The sequence below is a fragment of the Uloborus diversus genome, chromosome 4 (genome assembly GCF_026930045.1).
Source record: "Uloborus diversus isolate 005 chromosome 4, Udiv.v.3.1, whole genome shotgun sequence".
NCBI classification, from domain to species: Eukaryota; Metazoa; Arthropoda; class Arachnida; order Araneae; family Uloboridae; genus Uloborus; species Uloborus diversus.
Window position 1 is genome coordinate 133,976,005 of NC_072734.1, and position 26,030 is coordinate 134,002,034.

The 26,030-nt window shown below is 33.5% G+C and overlaps 2 protein-coding genes across 3 annotated transcripts in view; one reads left to right on the forward strand and one right to left on the reverse strand.

Annotated features, from left to right (window-relative positions):
• LOC129221613 (protein spinster homolog 1-like) overlaps window positions 1-23,858 on the reverse strand; it is a 56,409-nt gene extending 32,551 nt beyond the window's left edge. For both annotated transcript variants that reach the window (XM_054856133.1, XM_054856135.1), the window contains exons 1-3: window positions 23,398-23,858; window positions 17,099-17,301; window positions 3,184-3,335 (exon numbers count right to left, since the gene is read on the reverse strand). In XM_054856133.1, coding sequence (XP_054712108.1) covers window positions 3,184-3,335; window positions 17,099-17,301; window positions 23,398-23,602 — 560 coding nt within the window. In that variant the 5' untranslated portion in view covers window positions 23,603-23,858. The remainder of the gene's footprint in view (window positions 1-3,183; window positions 3,336-17,098; window positions 17,302-23,397) is intronic.
• Window positions 23,859-24,051: 193 nt separating this feature from the next.
• The window catches only part of LOC129221135 (neurofibromin-like), a 110,652-nt gene continuing 108,673 nt past the window's right edge, over window positions 24,052-26,030 (forward strand). The window contains exon 1 of the mRNA XM_054855580.1: window positions 24,052-24,182. Within this exon, the coding sequence (XP_054711555.1) occupies window positions 24,102-24,182 (81 nt within the window). The 5' untranslated portion in view covers window positions 24,052-24,101. The remainder of the gene's footprint in view (window positions 24,183-26,030) is intronic.

Consider the following 26,030-nt stretch of genomic DNA (forward strand, 5'->3'; position numbering starts at 1 on the left):
TTCTATTTTGAATAAACATGCACATTAGGGTGGTTCAAAAATACATGCAAAAAAAATTTTTCTCCTAGATAACAGGACACAGCCTCAATATTTTTAGACTTGTGGATAGGAATGTACTGGAAGAATTTTAGTTTCCTATTTCAACTGAAAGAGGGACTTCAACCCCCTCCCCCAAACTTTATAAGTATGGGGATGGGGGATAAAAAAAACATTGAACTGAAAAAACAATGCTATATATTATAATATACGTAGTAGGGTCAAAAAGTTCCCGGAATAGTCGCTTACAGTCAAGTATTTGTTCGCTGGAAGGGAAATTTGTGTTTGGGAGGTTGGCATCACTGCTAGTGAAGGTCATATGAGGTTCAACAGGCAGATGTTGTTAGTCTCGTGCGTGCGGTGTATTAATATTGTAGTCGCTGATTTCTCTTTCGTCGAATTGTGTAATGTCATCATTAGAGCAACGTGGCAATATTAAATTCTGTGTGTTGCTGGAGAAATCACCCTCAGAGACTCTTGAGATGCTGAGAAAAGCATACGGAAACTCTGCGATGAAGAAATCGGCAGTTTATGAGTGGCACAAGCATTTCCTTAGCGGTCGCACAACAATTGAAGATAATGTTCGGACTGGGCGGCCTTCCACTTCCACTACAGATGACAATGTTGAGCGCGTTTGAAAACTTGTGCGTGTGGACAGGCGAACAAACATCGATACTATTGCCTCCGAACTTGGTATTTCACATGGGAGTGTTCACAGCATTCTTCATAATGACTTGAACATGCATCGTGTTTTCTTACACATGGTTCCGAAAATGTTATCCCCTGAGCAAAAGGAAATGAGAGTGACCATGTCCAGGGACTTGATTGAAATGGCTGATGCAGACGACAGCTTCCTGCGCAAAATTATAACAGGTGATGAGACTTGGTGCTTTCTTTACGACCCTCAGACGAAACGGCAGTCTGCTGAATGGAAGTCAAAAAGTTCACCCAGAAAACAAAAATTTCGCTTGGACAGAAGCCGGGGTAAAGTAATGTTGGAGGTATTTTTTGATTACTGTGGCTTGATTCATTATGAATTCATTCCTGAAGGGAGAACAGTAAATAAATAAATGTACAGAGAGATCTTAAAACGGTTACGAGATTCAATTCGACGAAAAAGACCTGAAAAATGGGCAGAAAATGATTGGTTTTTGTTGCATGACAATGCCCCTTCACATCGCTCTCTATTTTTGAAACAGTACTTAGCTAAGAACAATGTTACCACTCTGGAACACCCACCATATTCTCCCAATCTTGCACCACCAGATTTTTACCTGTTTCCACGGCTGAAATTAGCATTGAAGGGACATCGTTTTGCTAATTCATCGGAGGTGATTGAAAATGCGACGAAGCAGCTGAAAGAACTTTCAAAAACCGGCTTTCAGGAGTGTTTCCAACAATTGTACGAACGCTGGAATAAGTGTGTGGATGCAGGAGGAGAGTATTTTGAAGGAAAATAATGTAAGAATGTAATATATATTTTCAATTAAATTGTATTAACCAATTCCGGGAACTTTTTGACCTTACCTCGTATACTAGGTAGAATCCATGTCAATTCAACAAAGGTTGTAACATGATGATCTCGGATTTTTTTTTGAATTTAACATATGTTAAAATTCATAAAAAATTAAGAAATGTGTTTTTTTTTTTTTTTTGCCCAAAAAAATTCCTAGGCCGAGATACAGGCCACCAAAGATGGTGGTCCAGTCATGATTTCTCATTTGGGATTTTTGTCAAAATCTTTAAAATACATTATCTCAGGAACGGTAGAACATATTTTGTTGCGGTTTGTTTTATTTGAAAGGAGATTTTTTCTTGTTTTAAAAAATCTGCAACATTTTGAAATATGTGCTTTAGTTTTTTTTCCAGTCTTTTGAAAAAAAGTTTAAAATGGTTTTGATTTTTCTCAAATATGTCAATTTCAAAAATGTTCATTTTTTTAGTTTATTCCTATCACTGAGCACTAAGTTCCCTGAAAAGGAGAGCTTCCACTTTTTTGTTTAACAGGTTTTGAGAGCCATTTGAAAAAATGAGGGTTTTTAAGGAACTCTTTACGTAATTGCAGACCTGTAAATTCAAAAAAAAATTTCACAAGTGGGCAGAAAACACTTTTAATTTAGTTATATAGCGAAATTTTCATTTTGAGTCACCATTTTATTCAGGATGTGAAATTTAGTGAGAACATTTAGCTTAATGATTCTTTCGGCGCAACGCTGAAAGGTTGCGTGGAGAAATACAGCAAATCCGCTGGAGACCACGTTCTAGTTTTGATAAAATGTAAAACTCCTGGATAAAGTAGAGACTCAAAATTAAAATTTCGCTATATAAACTAATTAAAAGGGTTTTCTGGCACTTGTTGCGTATTTTTTTTTGAATTTTCAGGTCTGCAATTATGTAAAAAGTTTCTTAAAAACCCTAATTTTTTCAAATGCCTCTAAAATTTTAACTTTAATTAACCAGGGACATTAATTAAAACTAATCTAATTCCTACGCCCTTGTAATCTAAGGGTACAATAAAATATGCTATTAACTACGCTATAAAGGCATCAGACTACTATCTCTGTTTAGTTTTTAAAAACATTTTATTAGGAAAAACCCCCATAAAACCAATAAAAATGCCCAGACTACAAAAATAATTTTTTTCTTTACCAATAAACCCAACTAAATTTTAGAAAACTATTTGTAAATGATACATAAGTCGTTATTTATTTGTAGAAAAGATAATTTTTCAAACAAGTTAAATATTTTTTAAATAGTGTTCATTTCAAATCAAGTGTTTTGCTCTTTTTTTCTGATTGTTTTTTTAATTTTTTTAATGACTGATTTTGTGCAGAATTTCAATAGGCTGTAACTGGAGGGAAACAAAAATCTTTCAAAATCCTTTTGAAGTATTTTATATGCCTCTTAGTTATAACTACTATAATATATTTTTTTATTTTTTAAAGGTAATGGTCATGTGACAGGCCCTAACTAACCAAAAATGGGATGGCTCTTATAACAACGAATATTTTTGTGTTCATCTATGAATTCTATCAAATACAAATCAAGTTTCCTTGAAATAAATACTTTTTTTACAAAACCAATAGACTTCTCTCTTTCTCTTTAAAAAAACAAGAAAAAAAAGATATTTCTAAAAATTTTACATACCTTCCAACTGGAATAGCAAAATAAAATATAGCCAACATTTTCGATCGTAAATCCTTGGAAAACAGGTCAGCTATTATTGTTGGAGCAATTGTAGAATAACTTGCTTCACCTGTTCCCACCAAAGCCCTCAGGAAAATAAAGATGCCAAAAAGCTTTAAATAAAGAGTTGATTTAGGCTATTTTAATACAAATTACTGAAATAGAAATACAAATTCAACTGTTGTTGTTAAAAAATCTTTGAAAAAGACTCTATTTATATAATCTATTTATATATGATGTTGATTAAAGAAGAGTTGTATTCATTTCAAAAATGTTGAGACAAAACTGGCAATGACAGTAAGACAAAGTATTGATTCAAGGCCAAAATCCTGAAAAAATTTTAACTAAAGGTAGTTATTATTTGGTTTTAGTTTGCTCACAGATAATTTACAAACTTTAGGCTCCAAAAAAAGAAAAGTAGCAATATAATAAATAAATAAATGAATGAAAAAAATAATGATAGTACAGTAAAACTTGTAAAGTTGACCACCTTTGTAAGTTGACCACCTTTGTAAGTTGACCACCTGTCTAAGTTGACCGCTTTTGTCAGGAACGGAATTAGTCCTATCTTATATAATGAAAGAAAACCTCTGTAACTTGACCACCTGTCTATCTTGACCACTAAAATACACCTCTTTGGTTTGGAGTATTGTAAAAAACCCTTTGTAAGTTGACCACTAGGCAAAAGCATTAGATTGTACTAAAAGTTCCTTCAGTCGTGCCTCAAATAAGTAACCAGGCATTTTAGAAAAACCTATAAATATTTGTTTCCATCGAAAAACATTGGGCTCATGTTAAGTCCCAGAAAAAACGCCAAAATTCAATAAGGAGGTATTTTGTTGAAGAGTAGATTACCATGGTTAAAAATGTACAAGAAAATATCAAATGAAGAATTTGAGTCACTTTTGAGTTGTTATGAATCTTTAGGAATTGTTAATATCAAGTAAGTAGTTTTTCATAAGCAATGAGGCTTTTTTTTTTTTTTTGATCGATTCACAGAAATTTTAAATTTGTATGATACTTTATGCGTCATTCTGGTAAATAGTCTCTAAAAATATTTAAGCAACATTTTTTCTTATTCTTTTAAAGTAATGTTAAACAATGACAGTGAGTTTAAAGTATTCCAATTAGTTAAAAAATGAATGCATAGGACAAGAAACAAAAAAAAAGAAAAAAAGAAGTAAGTATAAGTTGACCTCTATAAGTTGACCACCTGTCTAAGTTGACCATCAAAGTACTGTACCGCAAGTAGTCAACTTACACAGGTTTCACTGTACTAATAATACTTATAATACGTTAGATCAGGGATTTCCGAACTGGGTGTCAATGATAACAATAATATGTATGTAAAACTAGACTAGATGCCGTGAGAAAATTCTAATTCTTCAAAAGGTACAGCGATAAAGTTTGGGAACCCTGCGTTAGAATGCACCATTCAATTGTGTGGTGTTCAAAAGGGGTCAGGGGTTCTGTACCCCTTATTCAAGAAAAGAACGCTTCTTGAGAAAGCGAAGATATTTTTAACAAAAATAAAAGCAAATAATGTTGGGGAAAAAAACTCGATTCTTTCAAAAAGAAATCTTTAAATTAAAAATATTTAACAGATGCAGGTTATTGCTTAGCAAATTAAGTTCCTCTCTCCTTTCTTTAACCCCTCTCCCTTTTTTCCCCTAGTCAGTCTGAAAAGAAAGGTTTTCAAATGTTTCTCTCCTTAACTCTCGTCTCCTGCAAGAAAATTAAAATAAGTTTTAATTGTTCGATTGGAGTAATAATGGAAATTGATGTTCTAACAGCTCATTTGTTTAGGCACTTTTGGACCATCAATTTCAAAATATTTCTGGAGGAAGGTCCTCAAACCAACATCCTTTCACTAAGGTAACGAGCAATTATTTTTAAATTAAAAAAAAACCCCCGCCTTCAAAAAAAAGAAAAAAACACCCTGGAACTAAAAAGAAAAAATAATTGGTCACTTTTACATACGATTTCCTACCTAAACCTATAAAAGAAATTTATTTTACAATTCCAGTACAAAAATCAACTAAACTAAACACCCAAGTATAAAATAAACACTGATTTTAAATACTATACTACAAATTATTTTAATACCTAACTAATTATTATACGATTTCTTAATTTTTAATCACCTTTTGAAGTCAGTGCCTCCTATAAAATACTACCTAAACTAGTGAAAACCCACCGAATCCTGAGCTAAACAATAATTTAACTAACACAAAATTTATCTTTAAAACCAAACCTAGTCAGTTTCAATAGGTAGCAGCTTAGAGGATTTTAATTTGAAAAAATTTCGAGGAAGATCCCCAACCACTCCTTATGTCTAAACGTCTCCAAAGATAACCTGAAATTGAGTTTTACCTTTCAGGGGAGGATTCTCTCTTACTTTCCAAAAAATGCCTAATGTTGGGAAAAAATCTGAATTGCTTTTGAAAATAAGCTTGAAATTAAAAAAAATCAAAAGTTGCTGAGTACTCATCATGTAATCACGCTAACGTTGCCAAAGCCACTAACGTTTCCAAATATGGTCCACAATCACGTTTTTAAGACTTCAATTACTAAATTTTTTCGGACGAGGCTCTCACTGCTCCCGTATGGAATCTAAAAATGAAAAACCTACAATTTTGAAAAGTGGAGAGTATTTAAACCCCTCCCCCTTGTATCAATGAATATCTCTTTAAAGGACTTCAGGTTTTTTAAGACTTCAATTGCAAACTACATTTTTTGGAGAATTCTAGAACCGCCCTGCTCATAACATCATCTAAGTCTCTGAAACTGCGTTTATAGAACTTCAATTTCGAAAAACTGAGCAGAGGGGTGATGGCAGGCTCGTGTCCAGGATTTCATAAAGAGAAAGGTTTTTGGGGGGGAAGGGGGTCCAAATTCCCAGAATATGTGGTCTTAAGTAATATTACCGATTCTATTGTTGCATTTTATGTACACTAGAGCCTAGTTTTTATTCGGCCTCTGTTTATCCGGATCAAATTTATACAGTTAAAAAATATATATTTAATTCAATAATTATTTAAAATTATAAATACAGAACGGTGGTGCAATTAGAAAGTCTTTTAAAGGTGGGCACGTTGAATCCAATCTGATAAGGGGGAGCCGGGGGTTCTCCTACAAAAAAATTATAAAATTTTTAGAATTAAAAATGGAATCTTAGATTTTTATGTCCTGGGATTTTGTCAAAATTAAAGACTTAAAACATGATTATAGACCATATTTATTGACATTAGGGCAAGGAATGGAACTCAGGAACTCTCCCGGTCACTTTTTCCCTTGAAAAATAGTTAGAAATCAATTTCTTCTCCCCCTTTCAAATTTTTGAAATTAAAGTTCCAAATTAGCATTTGAAGATTTTTATGGGAAGGGGATTCCGGGGCTCTCCCGTGGAATTTTTTCCAAACTGAAAGTCGCAAAAACATAAGCTGTACTCTAAGATATTAGGAGGAGGTGTTCATAGGTTATTCCACTTAAATTTTTTGTAAGTTTTGTTTAAAAAACCTAATTTTTGATGATATTAAAGGAAGGCGGTTCCAGGGCCCGTGCCCAAATTTTTTCAGAAATTGAAATCTTTAAAACGCAATTTTAAGACCATATCGTCGCTTCAGAGCAACCATAAGACGTCTAATCCAAGAAACAACATTAAGATATCCTACTGTTGTTCTGAGGTGATGACATTTAGTAACCTTAGGAACTTTAAAAACTGAAACAAATCCAAAACCATGTTTAAACGATTTTTGGATGCAATTTAAATGATGTTAGGTATTCAGGGGCATTTTATGGAAATTTAGCAAAACTGAAGATTTGAACACAAAATTTGAGATGCTCCGTAATTTTATTGGCACAGCGAGGGAAGAGGGGGGGGGGGGGGGAATCTGGAGGAGTAGCATCTTGATGACTTATTTTCAGACAAACTAGAAAAAAGAAAAAAATTTCTTGGAAACTTCAAAGAGAATGTTGTTGTTTTTTTAATGCTGTATACAAATCTTAAAGTTAATTTTAAGTCAAATGTGACCTTTTCTTTGGTTTTTTTATTATGTTTCTCCAATGGGAGGGGTTTAACCCCCAAAACCTTCCCCTTGGACACGGCCCTGGATTTCGCCCCTTTTTTTTGTTTAATCAATCGGGCGGGCAATTTAAAGAAGTCCTGTACCTTTTATTACCCTAACGTCAACAAACTGTCTATATAATGGCATTTTAAAGATTTCAAAGTCTAAACATTTTCGCAGAAAGCCCCTCGAATTTTTCTTCTCGTAGCATCACCAGAGACCGTCTAAAACTGCGTTCCTAGCACTACAATTTCAAAAAAATTCCGGGGGAAAACCCCCGGACCCCTTCCCCTCTCCCGTTAGAAACCAGAGTGTTTTAAGACTACTCTCCTTTAACTTTTTTTTTAGGTTGCGACACTGGGTGACAGTATGAAGTCCTTCCCCCACCTCGAAAAAAATGAGAAGATCAAGGAACTGTTGCTCCTCCCTCCCCCCCAAGAAAAATAAGAAAAATAGAAATTGCAAAAGGGGGGAGGGAGGAGCTGATCTTGGTTTTGGGTTCCCTCCAAAATAAAATCATATATACGCCACTGTATTGATTGGCTAGCATTGATTTGAATAGAACAGTGGTTGGAAGTAGCGCGCTACAAGTAGCGACGCTACTGTAGTAGCAACATTTTTGCATACTTTATAGTGTAGCGCACTACTTTTTTAAAAAAGTAGTGTAGTGAGTAGTTAACTACAAAAAATAGTAGTTTGTAGCGAATTCTGGAAACTACTTTTAAATAAATTGAAAAAAAAAAATCAAGGTTCAAACGAATTTGACTGGCGCAAATTTTACACAAGTACATCAGCGGATGCAATGAGAAATAAGACTCAAAAAAATACAAGCTGACCTCAGGCATTTCATTTTGACGCCATACGTTCTATCTGTTTGACGCCATTAGTTTTTTTGCCCTCGTAATTTTCATATTTCACCAATATTTATATTGTAAAATGCACTTATTTTCGCGAAAATGAAGATATCGGTGATTTCGCGAGTTGAAAATTTGGTGAATTTTATATGAACAGACCGAAGATAGAAAAACAAAAATATTTTAGCAAGGCTTAAATTTTCGACAGTATTCACCAAATAAAAAGAAGCTACTGAAAATGTTAGAGAAAAGGATGAAATTGAACTGTTCTGGAGGACTTACAATAAATAAGAGCATTACAGTGTGTGAGAGTATGATAACGGACATTTTTCTTAGCGTCTTCTGATGAGCTAATTTATCAATCTTTTTTGTTCAATCCTTTTACGGTGTGTGAATGTATAAAGGTGCCCTCCCCCTCCCCATGAAAAATCGAAAGTTGATTTTTCAAGTCGCACACTCTCTTATATTTTACGTCAAAAAAAAAAAAATCATATAATTTGAACAACGGCGGCAAGTGCAGATTATGTCTGAAAGGTGAAAGTGAATCAGCACTTGTGTAATGATAGGCCAAATTAAAATAAAATGTTTTTTGAGAAACTCAAAATTTCTGCTGATAAAACGTTACTTCTATACCCCACACATACACCACAAAAACATTTATTCAAATTAAAAACCATTTAGCTATCCCACACGTGCCTAACATTTATAATTTTCTTCAAAAAATTAAGTTTTTGATACATATTTTCAGAAATGTAAGATTTTACGAAATTATTAAGCTGGAAAATATAAACAGTAAAGTAGAAAAGTAGGTAATCAGCATTAAATAGCAATTTTTGTTTTCCAGCAATTTTAAAGTCTCCCACATAGTACTCAAAGATTTGTTTTTTTTCCAGGTTGAGTTAAATTTTTCATTTAATATATATATATATATATATATATATATATATATATATATATATATATATATATATATATATATATATATATATATATATATATATTTATTTATTTGTTTGTAATTGTTGATCTGTAAATGTGGTCGCCAGTAATTTTTGAAAACTTGATATTCTATTTAAATTTATATGTAATATTTTAAAAGATAACTGAAAAAAAAATCAATTTTTTAAATAAAATTATAAATTTTAGGTCAAGTGTGGCATATCTAAATGTTTTTTAATTTGAATGAATGTTCTTGTGGTACATGTGAGGTGTTCGGTACAGAGGCAACGTTTTATCAACAGAAATTTCGAGTTTCTAAAAAAGTTTTTTTTTTTTCGATTGGCCTAGCATACAAGTACTGTTTAACACTTTCAGGTGCAAGTCGGCACCGGTTGCCGTTGTGCAAATTATATGAAACTTTTTCTCATGATTGTTTTGACACAAGAGGAAAAATACAAGAGTGTATGCGACTTGAAAAATTGACTTTCATTTTTTGAGGGACAACCTATTGTGTATGCTTTTTATTTACTTATTTTTTGGAAAGTAGCGACTACATTTCAAAAGTAGTTTGTAGTTGCTACATTTTGGAAAAAGTAGTTGTAGTTGTAGTTAACTACATTTGTAACAAAGTAGTTGTAGTTGTAGTTCGCTACAAAAAAAATGTAGTTTTTCCAACCACTGGAATAGAATTGGATCTGATTGCTTGAATAACATAAATAGTCATTGAAGACATTGAAGTGTTTCTAGTTCACAATTTTCTATATGAAATTTCTAGTCCTTGATAAAAGAGTAAGTCATATTTGAACTTTGCTTGTTTTCAGTGGGGAAAAAGTACACAAAACGAACAAGAGAATGTACATTAGAACAAAATACAACACCTGCTAACCCATCAAAAATGCAGAAGATTTACAGAAAAAATGCAGAAGATTTGTGCAAAAAATGATTTTCTAATAAAAGTAACAAAATTAAATCAGCTGTTTAATTAACATAATATTTTAAAAACCAATCAGACTTGATTAACTAGCTAGGCAGAATCTCTTTCTAGGTTACCCAAAATACAGGGCACCTAGAGCCAAGGCTTGTTAGTATAATCACCGTGACCTCCTCCCCCATGAAACTTGTCAAATGTATATGACTCAGAAAATGAGTCAGACCTCCTCGAAGAACAGCCATTAGTTTCTAACTAGGCTGACATGGTCTCTCATAGGCCCTGGCAACATAATAAATATTTTAAGTAAGGAAATAAATCTTTCAAAAAAAAGGTCCTTACGCTGTTTGAGATTATTTCTGCAATAAAATTTTTAGTTCTCCTTAGAAAAGGGATTTTTAATGTTTCACTTCATAAAATTGACCATTTTCAGAGCATTCAACAGTCAAAACCCAAAAGAGCCAAAATGACACCTACCTACACTTTTAGGTATCATCTTTCAGTTTGAGTTTTAAAAAATGTACAACCTTCTTGAAAACTTTATATTACTACACAACATGATTATTTAGGAAAAATCATGGAAGGATTAAGCTTTTTATGAAAATACAGTTAGCAAAACAAGTTGGCTTGTGGTCAAATTGACCCCTTCCGTAATTCTAGTGTTGAATTAATTTTGGCTATAGTGTATTTTTGACAATATAATATATTTATCACCAATGGAAACCATGGGTGCAGAATGTGTCTGATCCGGCGATCTAGGATCCGGGGAAATTTGAACATCTGGAAATTTTGCAGATTCATTTTTTTTAATTTTCCGATTTTTTTTGACAAGTGTCTTTTGAATGTATTTTCTTTCGCATCACCACTCTTTATATTTTCATTAACTATTTGTTGGATAATAATTTACATTTAATAATATGTATTAGATAGGAGATTTTGATTAAAGCTTATATATGTATTTATTTAATTTACTTTTTAGATACCTAGTTCTACAAGTTACCAATTCATTCTATTAGTTTTAAAGATGCAATTGTGTTTTTTTTTCTTTTTTTTTCAGAATTATCTATATCTATAGTAATGAATGAATTTTTATCTGAAACATAAAGCATAGTGTAAAATTTGGGGAAATTTTCATATAGATTGAGAGAAATGTGGGCAGTAAAAACATTTTCTGCACCCCTGATGGAAACTAAAGGTTTCTTAGTTTGTGACATTTTACTATAGCACGGCAACCTTACTATTTCCTTGATCTAAGTTACATGGAAACTACTTATTACGGATATGATTAATTATTATGTCTCTTAAAGTTACTTTAAAATAAAACAAACTATAAGAAAACATTGAAAGTTCCACCGCCATTCAAAATAAGAGGCTAAATAAATTAATTAACATACTAAAAAAAGGCATTAAAATGTAAAAAAATCCTCTCGCTAAATTAAAACACAGCTCCATTACTTATCGCAGATTTTGACAAGTGTATTCTTGTTATTTACCCCAAAAATATTTAAATCTTCATTAAAATGCAAAACAATATGTCTTAGCAAAATTAAGTGATTAATTAACATTAAAACTTTCATTTAAATGTAGATAAAAGCATGAGTAACAAATAAGGCATTGACCATGTTTTTCTGCAGGTTCACGCTACATGAAGCATTATGCCGCAGAAAGAAAATGCCACACTTATATGGTTTGCGCAAAGATCACTACCTCACAGAGATGTTCGTTTCCACTATGACCTCATCACTTCAGCATTAAAATAATCAACTTCTTAAAGAGAATTATATATACAGTATCCTCCCCCCCCCCCCTACCTTGGGACGGATCAAACAAAACTGGTGTTCAGGTCATGATAAAATTTTGTGCCCCTCTTACAAGAAAAATCAGCATTTTTTTAGTAGTAGTTCTAAAAAAAGGACAGACCGAACAAAATTTACAATATTTGTATGCCCTAAAATTATGGCTCCCAGGTTGGACCAATAGAACTGTGCATTAATCAGGCCCTGCCTCTCCCCAAATCTGCCACTCTTTTGTAAGAAAATAACTTACACAATGGAGTTGCTATGGGGGGGGGGCTCTATGGTCGCCCCCCCCCCCCCCCAGTTTTGGGAGGACTTTATGTAGTAACAACACATTTTCCAAAAATTAAAAAAAAAATCATTATTTTTTCGTTTTTGAATAGTTCAGAAGAGCATGGGTGAATTTATGGGGGGGGGGGGCAAAGGGGACAATGCTCCCCAGTTTTGGAGGAGTTTATATAGTAACAACTTATCTTCCAAAATCTTATAATAAAAAAAATCATGATTTTTTCTTTTTTGAATAGGAAATTAAAGTTTATTTTTTCTTTTAAACTTAAAATAGCCGTTTCTTACAAAGTTTGAACAATACTGTACAAGTGTATAATCTACTACTCAATTTCAGAGGCTGGAAAGTGCAAATTATTAATAGGTTCTAAAATCCCTGAAAAGAATTGGCGCAGTATAGCCTACAAGGGCTCTTGAACCAAAAACCTAATCTAACCAACCAAACCTTGAAAATAATTAGACAAGTCTTTGAAACTCCTAAGCAAAGTGTGCTTCAATTTTATTTCTTATCAAGTGTATAAATTAAGAATTGTTCAAATGGGTAGTATGTTACTCTCTTGATACCTATTCTCTAAATCTGTGCACCATTTCTTTTAAAGTATTAACTTGCATCACAAAGCACTTTTAAAGCGTAAAACTTAAAAAAAAATTATTTGCCTATTATTTTCAATTAACCCTTATAAGACTTCAAAATGCAGAATTTTATGTCCATTTTAGATAATTCCCCGGGCCCCCTAAAACTGGAGATATTCTATATCCCTCTTAAAAGGAAGCACTGCGTTACTCTCTTAATACCAGCCCCCTCTCTTTTAAGGTCAATTTAAAAAGGACAGCATGATTACATACAGTAATGAAAACGACACATAAAAAAGTAAAGAATGGCCTAACGCATCACAGAAAACAGACAAAAACATGGGAGGGGGGGGGGGAGGGCAATTAAAAATGTTGCTCCAAAAAAAAAAAAAATCCTGCCCCCCCAGGAACTCAGTCCTAAATCCGCCTATGGGGGGGGGGGGGGGGGGTCACCCTGGGTATCACCCATTTGGCGCATGACACCCAAAGTGGAATTACAAGTTTTTGAAAATTTTCCTGAGGGGAAAACTCCCAGACTCCCTTTTTCCACCCCGCATTATGGAGTGAATATTATACTTTGGATTAGATTCATACTGTCAATACTTAGATCGAGTATTGACTTCCTCTTATACCAAAAAAACTGAATCCCGTTATCTTTCCCTGTGTTTGAGATATGTTTGAAATATTTAAGATGCCACCAATTTCATACACACCCTTACTTTTTTGATCTCTCAACAACCTGCCCAGTTGGATCAAGGGCAAGTTACATCAAAAGCGTTCAGTTTTTATTGGTCTTTTGTACATTAGCCCACTTAAAAATTTCATTATAGCACAAATATAGTTGTTTCTAAAAATTGTATGAATGTCATGTTTTCATGTTTACATAGAATATAAAGACCTTTTTTGTGTGTGTGTGGGGGGGGGGGGTGATAATGTGTTTTCCTGTGTATAATCCGCAGATTTTCTGTTAAAAAAGGCAAAGTTTATGAGGTGCGGATTATACCCTGCAGCGGATTATCTGTGATTTTCCCCCCCTTAACACCAACGCATTAAACCTCAATTTACAGTACGATTCACCACACTCACCGAATGTTTTTTATTTTACAAAGCTTGCATGTTCCTTCTCACTGCCGCCCTGCATGTTGGTTATTTTATGTTGCTTGAATGTTCCTCTAACGCAGTGGTTCCCAACCTTTTTTATCCCATCGTCCCTTTCAGAAGTTAAATTACACCTATCGCCCCCCACGTTCTTCCCTTAAAAACACAAATTAGATGGCGCTGATTTTAGTGAAGATTAATGTTACCGAACGCCTAATTTTAATTAAAAGCTTCAAAAAGTGCATGATAAAGCAATAGTTAGCTTAAAAACTGAACCTTTTATTCTTAACCCCTCCCCCCCCCCAAAAAAAAAAAAAAGAAAAAACGTAATTTGAAGTGCTTTAATCAATCGTCATTTACCTACTTAGCAAAAATAAGAATACTAAAATTGGAATCCGGAAAAAATTTAAAATTTTAACTGTTAAGATTTGTTCCTTTTTACCTTTTTAATGGCTGCCGTGTGCTTGATGGAACTCCGTTAAAGCGTTGACGTCTGGCTTTATATTAGTGAGATTTAATCTGAGGTCTCCTTTGAGGCAGATGTGAGATGTCCAATCTATTTCTTTGCTTCGTGAGAAGCTGCACTACAGAGCTAAACCCTCTTTCAACTAAATATGTTGAGGGGAATGAGATGAGGAGCTGTTCAACTTTTTTCCAAAGTTGTGGGTAAGTATCCATAAGCTTCACCCAGGCAAGTTCGTAACCATATTGCTTGAAAGTAATTTTTGATTTACAATCTAATTTCAAATCCATAAACTCTGTCTGCAAAAAGTTTTCCAGTTCATCCACGTCTTCAAAACTAAATGAGTTTTAAATCCAGTCAGGAATTTGTAAGTTGATCAAATCTGCAAACCTTGATTCCATGTTCTTTTTTAACTGATCAAGGTGATCAATAAAAATTAAAATATTTTCTTCAGAAGTTCATTATCCACGATTAAACTTTCTTTTATAGTCGGAAACAGGATAAATTCTTTACCGCCAATATTTGCCTTGTGGATTTCGAATTTGGCAATGAATGCTGAAATTATGCTTTTGGCCTTGATGAGGTTCATCTTGTTTCCTTGAAGCTTAATGTTGACTTTGTTCATTTTTTTCAAAAATATCTGTGAGATACGCAAGTTCTCCAATTTGAGCTGTTTCAAATTCGCACTTAAAGCAGGATCATGCAAGTTGAGAAACTCAGCTACAGAGTCGAATAATTCAAAGAAATGGCGCAAACAGTTTCCATTGGAAAGTCATCTCACAGACGTATGTAAAAGCAAGAGTTCGAATTTTTCATCATTTTCATGGCAAAGCTCTCGAAATAGGCGATCATTGAGAGAATTAGCTTTAATCTTGTTAATACCAGTAATGACTAATTGTAAGGTTTCATGTAAAACACAATTCAATTTTTTTGCAGCCAAGTGTTGACGATGAATGACCCAATGGATGGTAATCACTTCTGGCACTTCTTTTTTAAGGTGTGCAAAAAACCCAATATGACGACCCGCCATGGCAGGGGCACCATCTGCTGCGCAAGCACTTACATTTGTCAATGGAATTTCTTTTTCTTCAAAATAATCCTTCACCACTGTAAAAATTGACGACCCCTTTGTATCAGTAATCAAAGTTCTGGCGAACAACATTTCCTCAGTCATCTCTTTCAGCTCATTAATAAACCTCACGTAAGCTAATAAAATAGCTCTGTTGTCTGTCACAGTTGATTCGCCAATCTGTAGTGCAAATTTACTTTGTTTCAAAACATTTATGAGTTTGCACACAATGTCAGCAGCCATTTCATCTATTCTCCCGGAAACTGTGTTGCTACTCAGGAGGACAGATTGACTTATCTTTTTACTGGAGACACCACCAAGCAAAATTTCAACTACTTTTTTGGCAGCGGGTAGAATAAGAGATTTGCCAATTGTATGAGTTTTACCACATTTTGCTATCAAAAGAGACACTTTGTAAGAAGCCCTTTGTTAAGATCTGTTCGGAAACTGCACATTTTGCGGTAAGGTGACAAAACCAAATTTTAAATACTCTGCTGAATACTGCCGGCACTTTTTCGAATTCATATCGAACTTCCACACTACAAAACATGCACAATTAAACAGAAATTCACTAAATTAAATCAAACAATAGAAAGGAGGTTTATGCGCTGATTGCAAGATTCTGAATGACAACTGATAAGTAAATGCAAAACTCCATTCCTACACATATTCACCTACTTTTCAGGCGTTAAATATATGCTGGTGCCAACGGTCAGACAGTGCTTACAAGATTTTTTTTCTTCCTCGTGAAAACGGCAAAAAATAAAAGATTTTTTTTCGCTTTTGGGATTTTTTTTTTCATCCGAACAGATTTGATTGAGCTGTAAATCATACATGTCTTATTTTCTGGGAACGACTTTTTTTGATTTGACGTGCCATGTGCTTGGTTCGGTATTACACAACATAGGTATTCTGAAAGATATTTCTGAATTGTGTACCGATTGGTTTTAATAAATCTGGTTTTTGAAAGGTCAAGAATTTCCCATTACCGGGTATCTGAATACCGGTCACCCCCCTAGAAGAGTTTGATCGCCCCTTTGGGGGCGATCGCCCCCAGATTGGGAATCACTGCTCTAACGCAATTCAGGACATGTAAAATAAAAAAGAATACAGTGAATTAGGAAGCCATTTGTACAAGATTAGACTGTTCTCTTCTTTGTCTGGACTGTTTTTCAAGTAATTAGCGTACTATAATCATGATTTCAAGAAGAAATCATTATATTTTAGATTATGTATCAGATTAATTTTGTTTATGCCTTCAAAGTAATTACCTTTTCATGTTTTTAGACAAGGGCACCCATATAGGGGGGCAAGGGGGGGGGCTCGAGCCCCCCTTAGGAATTAGAATTTCCTTGTTTTTAGTATTTTTTTCTTTGCAAAAATGTAAAAATATTTCTTTTCCAGCCATTAATGAATAAGTAATTAAAAATGTCCAATTTGAATGACTCTAATCTGTCCTTAAATTGGTTTTCATGGGGAAAATATCATGCTAAACCATGGTTAAAATATCTGAGGCCCCCCCCCTTACAATTTTGCATATGGGCGCCCATGTTTTTAGTTTAGTTGCTCAAATAGTATGTTAAATTCAAACTTTATTTTTTTAATCATATTATCCGCAGAGTATACAAAGCTTTTTTTTCTTCAGGCCAATTTTAGGACCTGCGGATTACAGGCCGCCCGCAGATAATACACAGGAAAATACGGGTACCACAAATTAAAGCCCCAGGTGTCACCTGTGATAAGTACACCGACTTACACCAGGTACTTTTTTTGGGAGGAGGGGGGAATAACTAAATTCACTTACATTAGAGGGAATGAAGGAGCCTGCCAAAGTTGTCACACTCCAAAATGTGACACCAAATGCAATGATGTATTTTCTGCTATACCTATCTCCTAAATACCCAAAAACAGGAGCCATGATCATGTAACTGACGACGAATGATGTCTGGAGGAGGCCTCCTTCTGTATTTCCCAAAGAGTAATATTTCTGTACATCATCTAATATACCTGAAACATAAAATACACCATAGAAATAATATACCATGACCAAAACTACTTGCTTTGGCAATGAAAAAAGTAAGATAAAGATAAAGCAGAATTTTACATACAGTAAGTTAGGTCAATAAATGCATTCACAATATTTAGAACACGCACTATTAGTTATTGCAACGCCAGTATAATGCTACACAGTGGCGGCTTGTGCCTTAATTTAGTGGGTGAGCCCGCTATATAAAGTTTTCACAAATTTATACAGCTAAAATGAAGAGAATTATAGTTAGTAATGCTGAGCAATAAAATAAGTTATTTTGCAGTTTCTTTATTTCATGCTGCTCTTCAAGCGTCAAAGTTGAAATTGGTGGTTTTAGAAAATAATCCACTTGATTATTTTTTTAAATTTCAAGATAAACAATCTAAATTTAAAGACATCCAACCCATGACAATTAATAATAAACAACACACAACATTAATCAAAATACTACTACACTCTTAATATCAACACGATCAGTTGATCACGCAGAAGCATTAATTTCGATTTAGCCATGCTTCCTTGGAGCAAATTACGAATGTAACAATATTTTTTCCAGAAATAAAGTTTCTTTAATTGCCTATATATTCTTCTTTTTCAAAATTAGAATTATCTTTAAGTTTTATTGCGTGGAATCACATCACAATACATACTGGTCACTTTTTTTTTTCTTTTTTGCATTTTAATAAAATAGGTAATTTTTTGAAATCTTTGTATGCACTTACTGATAAATCAATATATTTTTTAATGCCATCAAAACAATCAAAACACTTAAGAATATTTCAACTTTATAAAAAAATATAAGGTTTTTTTTTGTTTTTGCACATGTTTCAGAAATCTATTGCTAAATGATAATCATTTCTAAAAAGCTGTGCATTCGTTTGCTTATCCTATTAGTTAAAAACACTATGCCGTTCATTATATAAAAAATCATGAAACTTCCATTGTAAATTTTGTTTATAAGGATATACAAAACTTTCAACATTTTATTAATTTATAAAGTTCTTACCCAATGCACAATTTTGTTAAATATATTGTACTGATTGCAAAACATATTGCTTTTAAGCTGTATCTTTAATATAAAAAAATCCTTATCTAATACAATAACATGGAAACACACACACACACAACAACAAAAGTTTGAGTTTTGAGATCTTGAATTTAAACTGTGCTTTTCTCAATCGCGAATTGCGATAGGACCTAACTCGTTGGTTTTCTTGTTTCTACTGATGACTTTTATCGTAACCATAATTTGAATTCAAGATGTCAAAATTCAAATGAATGTCAGGGGTTGGATGTTATTTGCTGGATGTTGTGTGCTGGATTATATTTTCATGTAAAAAGGCTTGTATGAAGTCGAGAAGGGTCGTTAATAAATAATTCTAATAACGAAGCACATGGACACCTGCATTATAAGCATAGAAAAATAAAATCAAAGGACGGATGTCATTCAATGATCAAGTGAAAACAATAAGCAATTTGTGATTGCTCAAAAAGAAGTTCATCGCACACCTGCGTGAGTGACCTAAAGTCAATAATTTTTTTTAATAACTGAGCTAGAGTGTTGAAACTCCCATAATTTTTGAAACAATCTGAAGTTTTTAAATAAATAAAAATCAATAGTTTGGACATTTTTGAGGTAATATAGCTGCTATGCCTTTACGGATTTAAAGCGATGTACCGGGTCAAACTGAAATAATTCAAGTTTTTGTTTGACAGAATACTTTAACATAGAAAATAAATAAATAAAGCCTATTTTACGATTAATACTTACTAGTACTTCAGCCACCTATCAGAACAAAGAAGAAAATTGAATAGATCTCACCCAATTGAAGCTGTTTCATAAAAGTTTCGGACAAATTCAGAACTTTTATTAGCACCACAATCAAAACCAATTAATCTGTGCTGTGTGCTACTCAAAAATGAAATCTCTATTCAGAAATTCCGCTCATATTAGTTCCAAGCAGAAAATTAAGTAAATAAGAAGACGCATGAGTTGCGATAAATCCATAAAATTGTAAATCCCTTTTCCACATATTAACAGCCGTTTAAGATTTTAAAGACAAAAGAGGGTCGGAGCATGTGAGAAACCTTTTTTTTTATTCCATGGGCTCGCTTTTTTCTGCCCTCCGAGCTGTTTTTTCGTACACAAGAGACGCACACGTAAAATATTTCCCTCCTTCTTTGCCCTTCTAACTGGTATTGGGTGAAGATACTTTTCCAAGGGGCAGGAAAGCTGATGCCCATGCAGCAGGAGTCGGGGTGACATGGACTTGCCGTTTTGGTGTTTGGTTGAATCGTTGTGATTGGTTAGGAGCGGAGGTGTGGCAGGGGGCAGTAGTCGAAATGGCCCAAGAATCATTCTCAAAGCTTGCAAGTGCGAACACGAACACATGGAAAACTTGTAATATTTTATTAGCAATATGCAAAGTGCTAGAGATTTAAAAGCTGTTTCATGCCCCCAATTCTTTGTTTTTTTTTTAACTGAAATACAAAACGTTATTTTTGAATAATTTATTTAACTGTGCACAAATTGTCTCGGTGGGCCAAGCTCACCCGCCCATAGTGACGAGCCGTCCCTGATGCTACATTCAAATCTCAACTTACTAAAGGGGTTTGTTCAAAACCTCTTAAGTAAGTCGAAATTTTGGGCTGTGGAAAAGGGCATGCACAATTTTTTAGAAACATAGTCAATTATTTTAGACATTTCTAAACACCCCTTAAGCTATTTTAATTCATTTCTTAACTTTACATTTCCGGTTTTTCATAAAGAACTGAATTTTTACTGCATAGAAAAGAAAAGCTGTGCTGCTCAACATAAAATACTGCTACGATGCACAAAATCAAAATCGGGGAAAGTCCGTTCACGAAACTAATATTTAGTAGTAAACAACGAGGGCGATACTTTAGCCAGGCAAATCCCTTCTGAAATTTTTTTTGTTGCGGGTGATAAATTTGCTTTAGTTCCAAAATTTGTTTCTCATGAAAAACTGCCGTTATAGCCCGAGTCGACTGTATATCGAATACTGGTATTTTGAGCAATTTTTCAATTTAGTATACCAATATTTTCTGAGATAAAATACCCAGTATTTTTTGTACTACACCACATGTTGTATGTGCCAAACTGTTTTATTTTACGTTTCACTTTATTTGATCACATTTTGTGCATTGTGACAGTATTTTATGCTGAATAAAAGTATTTTTTAAATGCACTAAAAATTCTGTTTTTGATGCAGGAAAAGGTTATGTATATCTAAATAATGGTTAAAAAATTTTTGAGGGGTGTTTACAAGTGTCTAAAAAAATTAAGTATGTTATAAAATTTTGTATACATACTCTTTTTCACAATGTAAAATTTTGTATTGCGTGAAGGGTCTTGGACTTGGAGCGCATCCCTCACGTAAGTCGAGTCTTGACTGTATACTAACAGCCTTATGGCATCCAGAGATTACAGTTTTAGCCTTTTTTATGGACTCATTAGTCTGGATTAGTGAACTACTGAACTGGAGGCAGATGTCACCAGTCACGTCACTTGAAAATTTTTCAGGGGGACGAAGTGTTGTGTTGAATGCATTTTATAAGGTAAAAACAACAAAATACATTCAAAAATGATTAATTTCATTATGTTTCTAAAATCTAGGGGGACAAGCGACACCCCCCCCCCCCTTTGACCACCCAAATGATGGGCTGGATGTTATCTCATTGAAGTGGAGAGGCGCTCTTCACTTTGTAGGCACTCTTCACATCACCCACAGCACACACGTCAGCATTCACACAGACTCTTGCTGATGTACTTAAAGCACATCAATAAGAGTCTGTGGGAATCCTCAATGCTTCATTCATGTTCATTACTTTAGCTACCAGATTGTTGCCACTCTCAGCTTCAATGAGATGATCCGTAGTGTAGTAAGGACGAAACTGCAATCTCAGGATGTCATAACAAAGATGTCAATATAGGGGGAGATGGGGTACGTTGGACCGCGAAGCACATTGGACCAGTCTCAATTATTTTAATACTATATATATATATATATATATATATATATATATATATATATATATATATATATATATATATATATTATATATATATATATATATATATATATATATATATATATATATATATATATATATATATATTATATATATATATATATATATAATATATATAATATACATATATATATATATATATATATATATATATATATTATATATATTATATATATATATATATATATATATATATATATATATATATATATATATATATATATATATAATATATATAATATACATATATATATATATATATATATTATATATATTATATATATATATATATATATATATATATTATGACCAACAAATAGCACTTATGGTCCTACAAATCCTCTAATGAAATCACATGGTAGTTTTATAGAACAGATTTTAGTCAAGAAAGTGTTTTTACAGTAGTCCTGAGTAATTTTTAGGAAACTGTTACTTTATTTTTTAATGGTTCTTATCAAGAATGCGGGGGGGGTGGGGGGGGGGGGGGGGGGGGAATTGAACTCCTTTCAAAATTGGTCCATTTTATGAGGTTTCATTAAAAAAATTAATTTAATAAAAGTTTATCAATTCAACACTTTCAAAAAAATCTGTGGTGTTGAGAAGTGTTTAGTGAAATTTATTGCAGAAAATTGAACTGCTCATTAAATTTTTTGATGAGATAAAAAAATACAAATACAAATGTGACGACCGGCAACAGGCTTTGGGCCCAGCTAGGCTGGTCCTAGTCAATTTCCAATCCCTAATGAAGATCAATGGCCCTCTTAAAACTATCTACTCCCTTGCTCATTACCACATCTTCCAGTGAGCTGTTCCAAGGTTCCACTACCCTGCTAAAATAATAATTTTTCCTAATATCCATGTTAGCATGAGATTTAAATAGCTTAAAATAATGACCCCTTGTCCTGTTTTCAGTGCTAAACTTTAGCCCCGTAACATCTTTCATTTTAATAAATTTAAACAACTGAATCATGTCCCCTCGGTCTCTTCTTTGCTCAAGACTGTACATTTTTAGCATTCTAAGCCTGGAATTGTAGTATAAATGAGAAAGTCAATTCATTAGCCTTGTAGCCCGCCTTTGAACTCTTTCCAATACATTAATATCTTTCTCATGATAAGGAGACCAAAACAATGTAACGGCAAGTAAAAAAACGGACCAACGTGCCCCACCTCCCCTTATTGCATAATGGCTTGATCTTTGATTTAAATTTAAAATACACAACAATTTTTCCAAATCCATCAGAGAATTTATTTAATAAAAAATTCTAACCTCAAATTAACAGTTTATACATGTAGAATAATGAGATTAAATTGAGACACATGCACTAGTGCAGCAAGAATCTACTTTCTAAGGATGGATGCGGTTGGAATTTTTGGTTCCGACCGTCGAAACTATAGTTTAGGATTGGCTATATGTAGCATTTTGAGATGAGGTTTGCACCCCTCCCCCTTCCCCCTGGCTACAGTTAGAGGGTTGCCCTTAATTACATATAAATTATGCACCATAGTTTGTTTTAATTAAGTCCAAAGGACTGGCAAAATCATTTGGCTGCATTGAAATTTTGTCCCAATATCGATATTATAAATGTTCCTATACAATTTTGTGTTGGGGTTAAAAAGTCTTTGCTAAAACAGGATTTGACTAAATAATTTAAAACGAAGGGCTTTGAGAAGAGAATGGTTTGAACCCCTAACTCGCCCTTCGTTGTCCCTCTGGACAAGATGGCAATACAAGTAAAGAAACATCCAAGAGTACAATTAAAATAATCTTATGGATTTTTTGTTCATTTGTCACTACCTTCACAACTCAGAAAAACTTGCAGCCTGAATGACCATGAATAACCTTCATTTCATATAGCGAATTCAAAAATATTGATAGTGAATCATAATTTCTTATGATTTTCAAGCAATAATGGAAAGAAAGAATTCAAGAGCAAAACTTGAAATAGTGAGAGGTAAAACTGAAACTGTTCTATGCGCATTATCTCTTATAGGACAGAAAAACACAAGGAATTAAATAGTACCTGCAATAGTGTATCTGTCCATATAATTTATCAAGTTTATAAAGCACAATATAGCAACAGTAATGTATCGATGCTGTGGATGTCGTATTCCTTTTGATTGAGGAGTTCGATTTGCAACTCCATACGGAATATGTGAATAAGAGTCTTGAGTTCTGTCATTGTGGGAAAATCCGTCATCATTAACGTATGCTAAATTTGAAGGCATTCTTTTTTTTCACTTACAATAACTATTCTCAGCTAAATCATTATCACATGTTATAATCTAAACAGTTTACGATTTCGACACACACAAGCAGAGCAGAGGAGCAGATTTTAATGTTTACGGAATGAGTATTGCCAACAGAAGAAAAATAAATTGGGCATTTAAATGTTGCACTTCACGTAAACTTTTCTAGAGTTTAATTTTAAGCTTCACTTAATAATGGACATTTTTAAGCAAATTGAGCTGATTTTTAAGTGACTAATACTGAAACTCAACGATGGGAGACGAAAAAGCTCCAAATGCTCCAAACAAACTGCGTCTTTTGGAAGTAAGAAGTAACCAATCACTACGTTGTGTTATTGTGATCAGATTGTGATTTAACAGTTTCGTAGCTTTCCTTGCGGAAGAGGTACTGAGCACGCGCGGCTGGAGTGGAAGAGCTTCAGCTTCATTCATAGAAAGATGGTGTTGTGTTTTCTTAATTGATATTTTAATTAGGTTGATGTTTGCACATACGAATACAATGGCTACCCAAAAGCCAGTCGAATGGGTCAACTCCCTCATGACACGATTCGAAGAACAAGTAATCACTTTATTTACGATATATTTACACTTTACTGATCTATACCTTCATGCCGCAAAGGAAATGTCAAATGCCTGATTAGTGTTCTTCAAGTCCTACTAGTTTTCCTGCGAGTCAGAAAGCTTTTTTGAGCTCTAAAAAAAATGACATGTTAACTCTTTACTATTTCCAACAAATCTTTTTTTGTAAATCGTTTTCTTGTGAACAATTACACATTTCGGTAACAGGTGGATACTTGATTTCGTCTATCGAATAAATTAACTATCATTTATCATTTGTTTTTTTTATTCAGCGTAATTAGTTAATCTGGCTTAAGATTTGTTATTATTCAGAATAACTAAGTAAATGCCATTTTTGCTTAGTTTACTATTCAACATTGTCTAGGAAGAAGAAAAATATTGTAATGAACAGTATATTTTTGTATGTCAGTCGGAATGTTTAAAAAAGCCTATTTTCAACAGAGTCTCAATAATCTTTACTGGTCCTTTGGATCCGTGACTCCACAAACAAATTTAAAGTCAACATGATTCATACGTAAGACTTGAAGAATTATTTTCTTGGACATTATTTATTTTTCATTAGATGTGCATGTATTTATTCTATATTTAAAACATCAAACTATTCTTTTTAACTAAAGAGAAATTTATTTAAATGGTAAATTCACAAAGGTGTTGTATATGGAGATGCACAGGGCTCAATTAAGACAGGGGTGCCCATCCCCCCCAAGCTCAATGGCGCAAATTCCCCCCCCCCCAAAAAAAAAAATTTTTCTCGCTTTCGAATCGAGTTAAAGATAAGTTTTTAGAGTGTTTAATTTCCAATCAAATTCACGGGGGGGGGGGGGGGGGGGTAGCGCTAACAAATACCATTTAATTACTGTTGGATTGTTGACCCACCTTGCTTTCCCAAATTTTACAACGTGGAGCTAGTTAAACATGTTTTGGGTACCCCTGAATTTTGCTACGCCTTATTTATTTTTTCAAACATATGAATAATTACACGGAGAGGGGATTCAACTTACTGACTTGAGATGGAGTAATTACTAGAATTATACAATATAAATCTATACAATATGAATTTTATTGTTTTTTGTCACTCAGGTAGGAGGGCCGGGGGGTTCTCCCCGGAAAATTTTTGGAATCGTAGTTTTAAAACCACAGTTTTAGACGATATCTGGTGATGTTAGGGGGATAAAAGGTTTGATGTCCTCTTCCAGGTAATTTTTCAGTATTGAAACTTTAAAAGGGTAATTGTAGATAGTCTAACGTTGTGTTAAGGAGGGGACTCCTTTGTTTTCAAAATTGTAGTTCTAAAACGCAGTTTTAGACTATCTGTGGTAACGTTAGGGAAAGAAGAGATCCCATAGGGCTCGCCCGAGGAAAATTTTCAAAATTAAAGTCTTAAAAATGCTATCTATGGTTGGGAGAAAAGCAGTTTTCTAAAACTGAAGCTGTAAAATCGCAATTGTAGCCAACCTTTGTGACGTTAAAAAAAAAATAGTTTTCGGAAGCTCTCCCGGAATTTTCTCAAAATTGAAGCCCTGAGAACCAAATTTGAAACGGTTTTTTTTAATAATGTTGAAGAGAGGAGGGGGGGTAGAGGTGCACTCTACTTAAATTTTCGAACTTGTAGCTATAAAAACGCAGTTTTAATGGATCTTGATAATGTTAGTGGAAGGTGAATTTCGGTGCCATTCCCACGGCAATTTTTTGAAATTGATACACCAAATACGCAATTCTAGGCTTGTCTTTGATCGTGTTAAGGAAGGGAGAATCAGGGGCTCTCTAATATAAATTTTTCGAAATTGCAGTTGTCGAAACGCAGTTTTAGATGACTCTTCTTGATAAA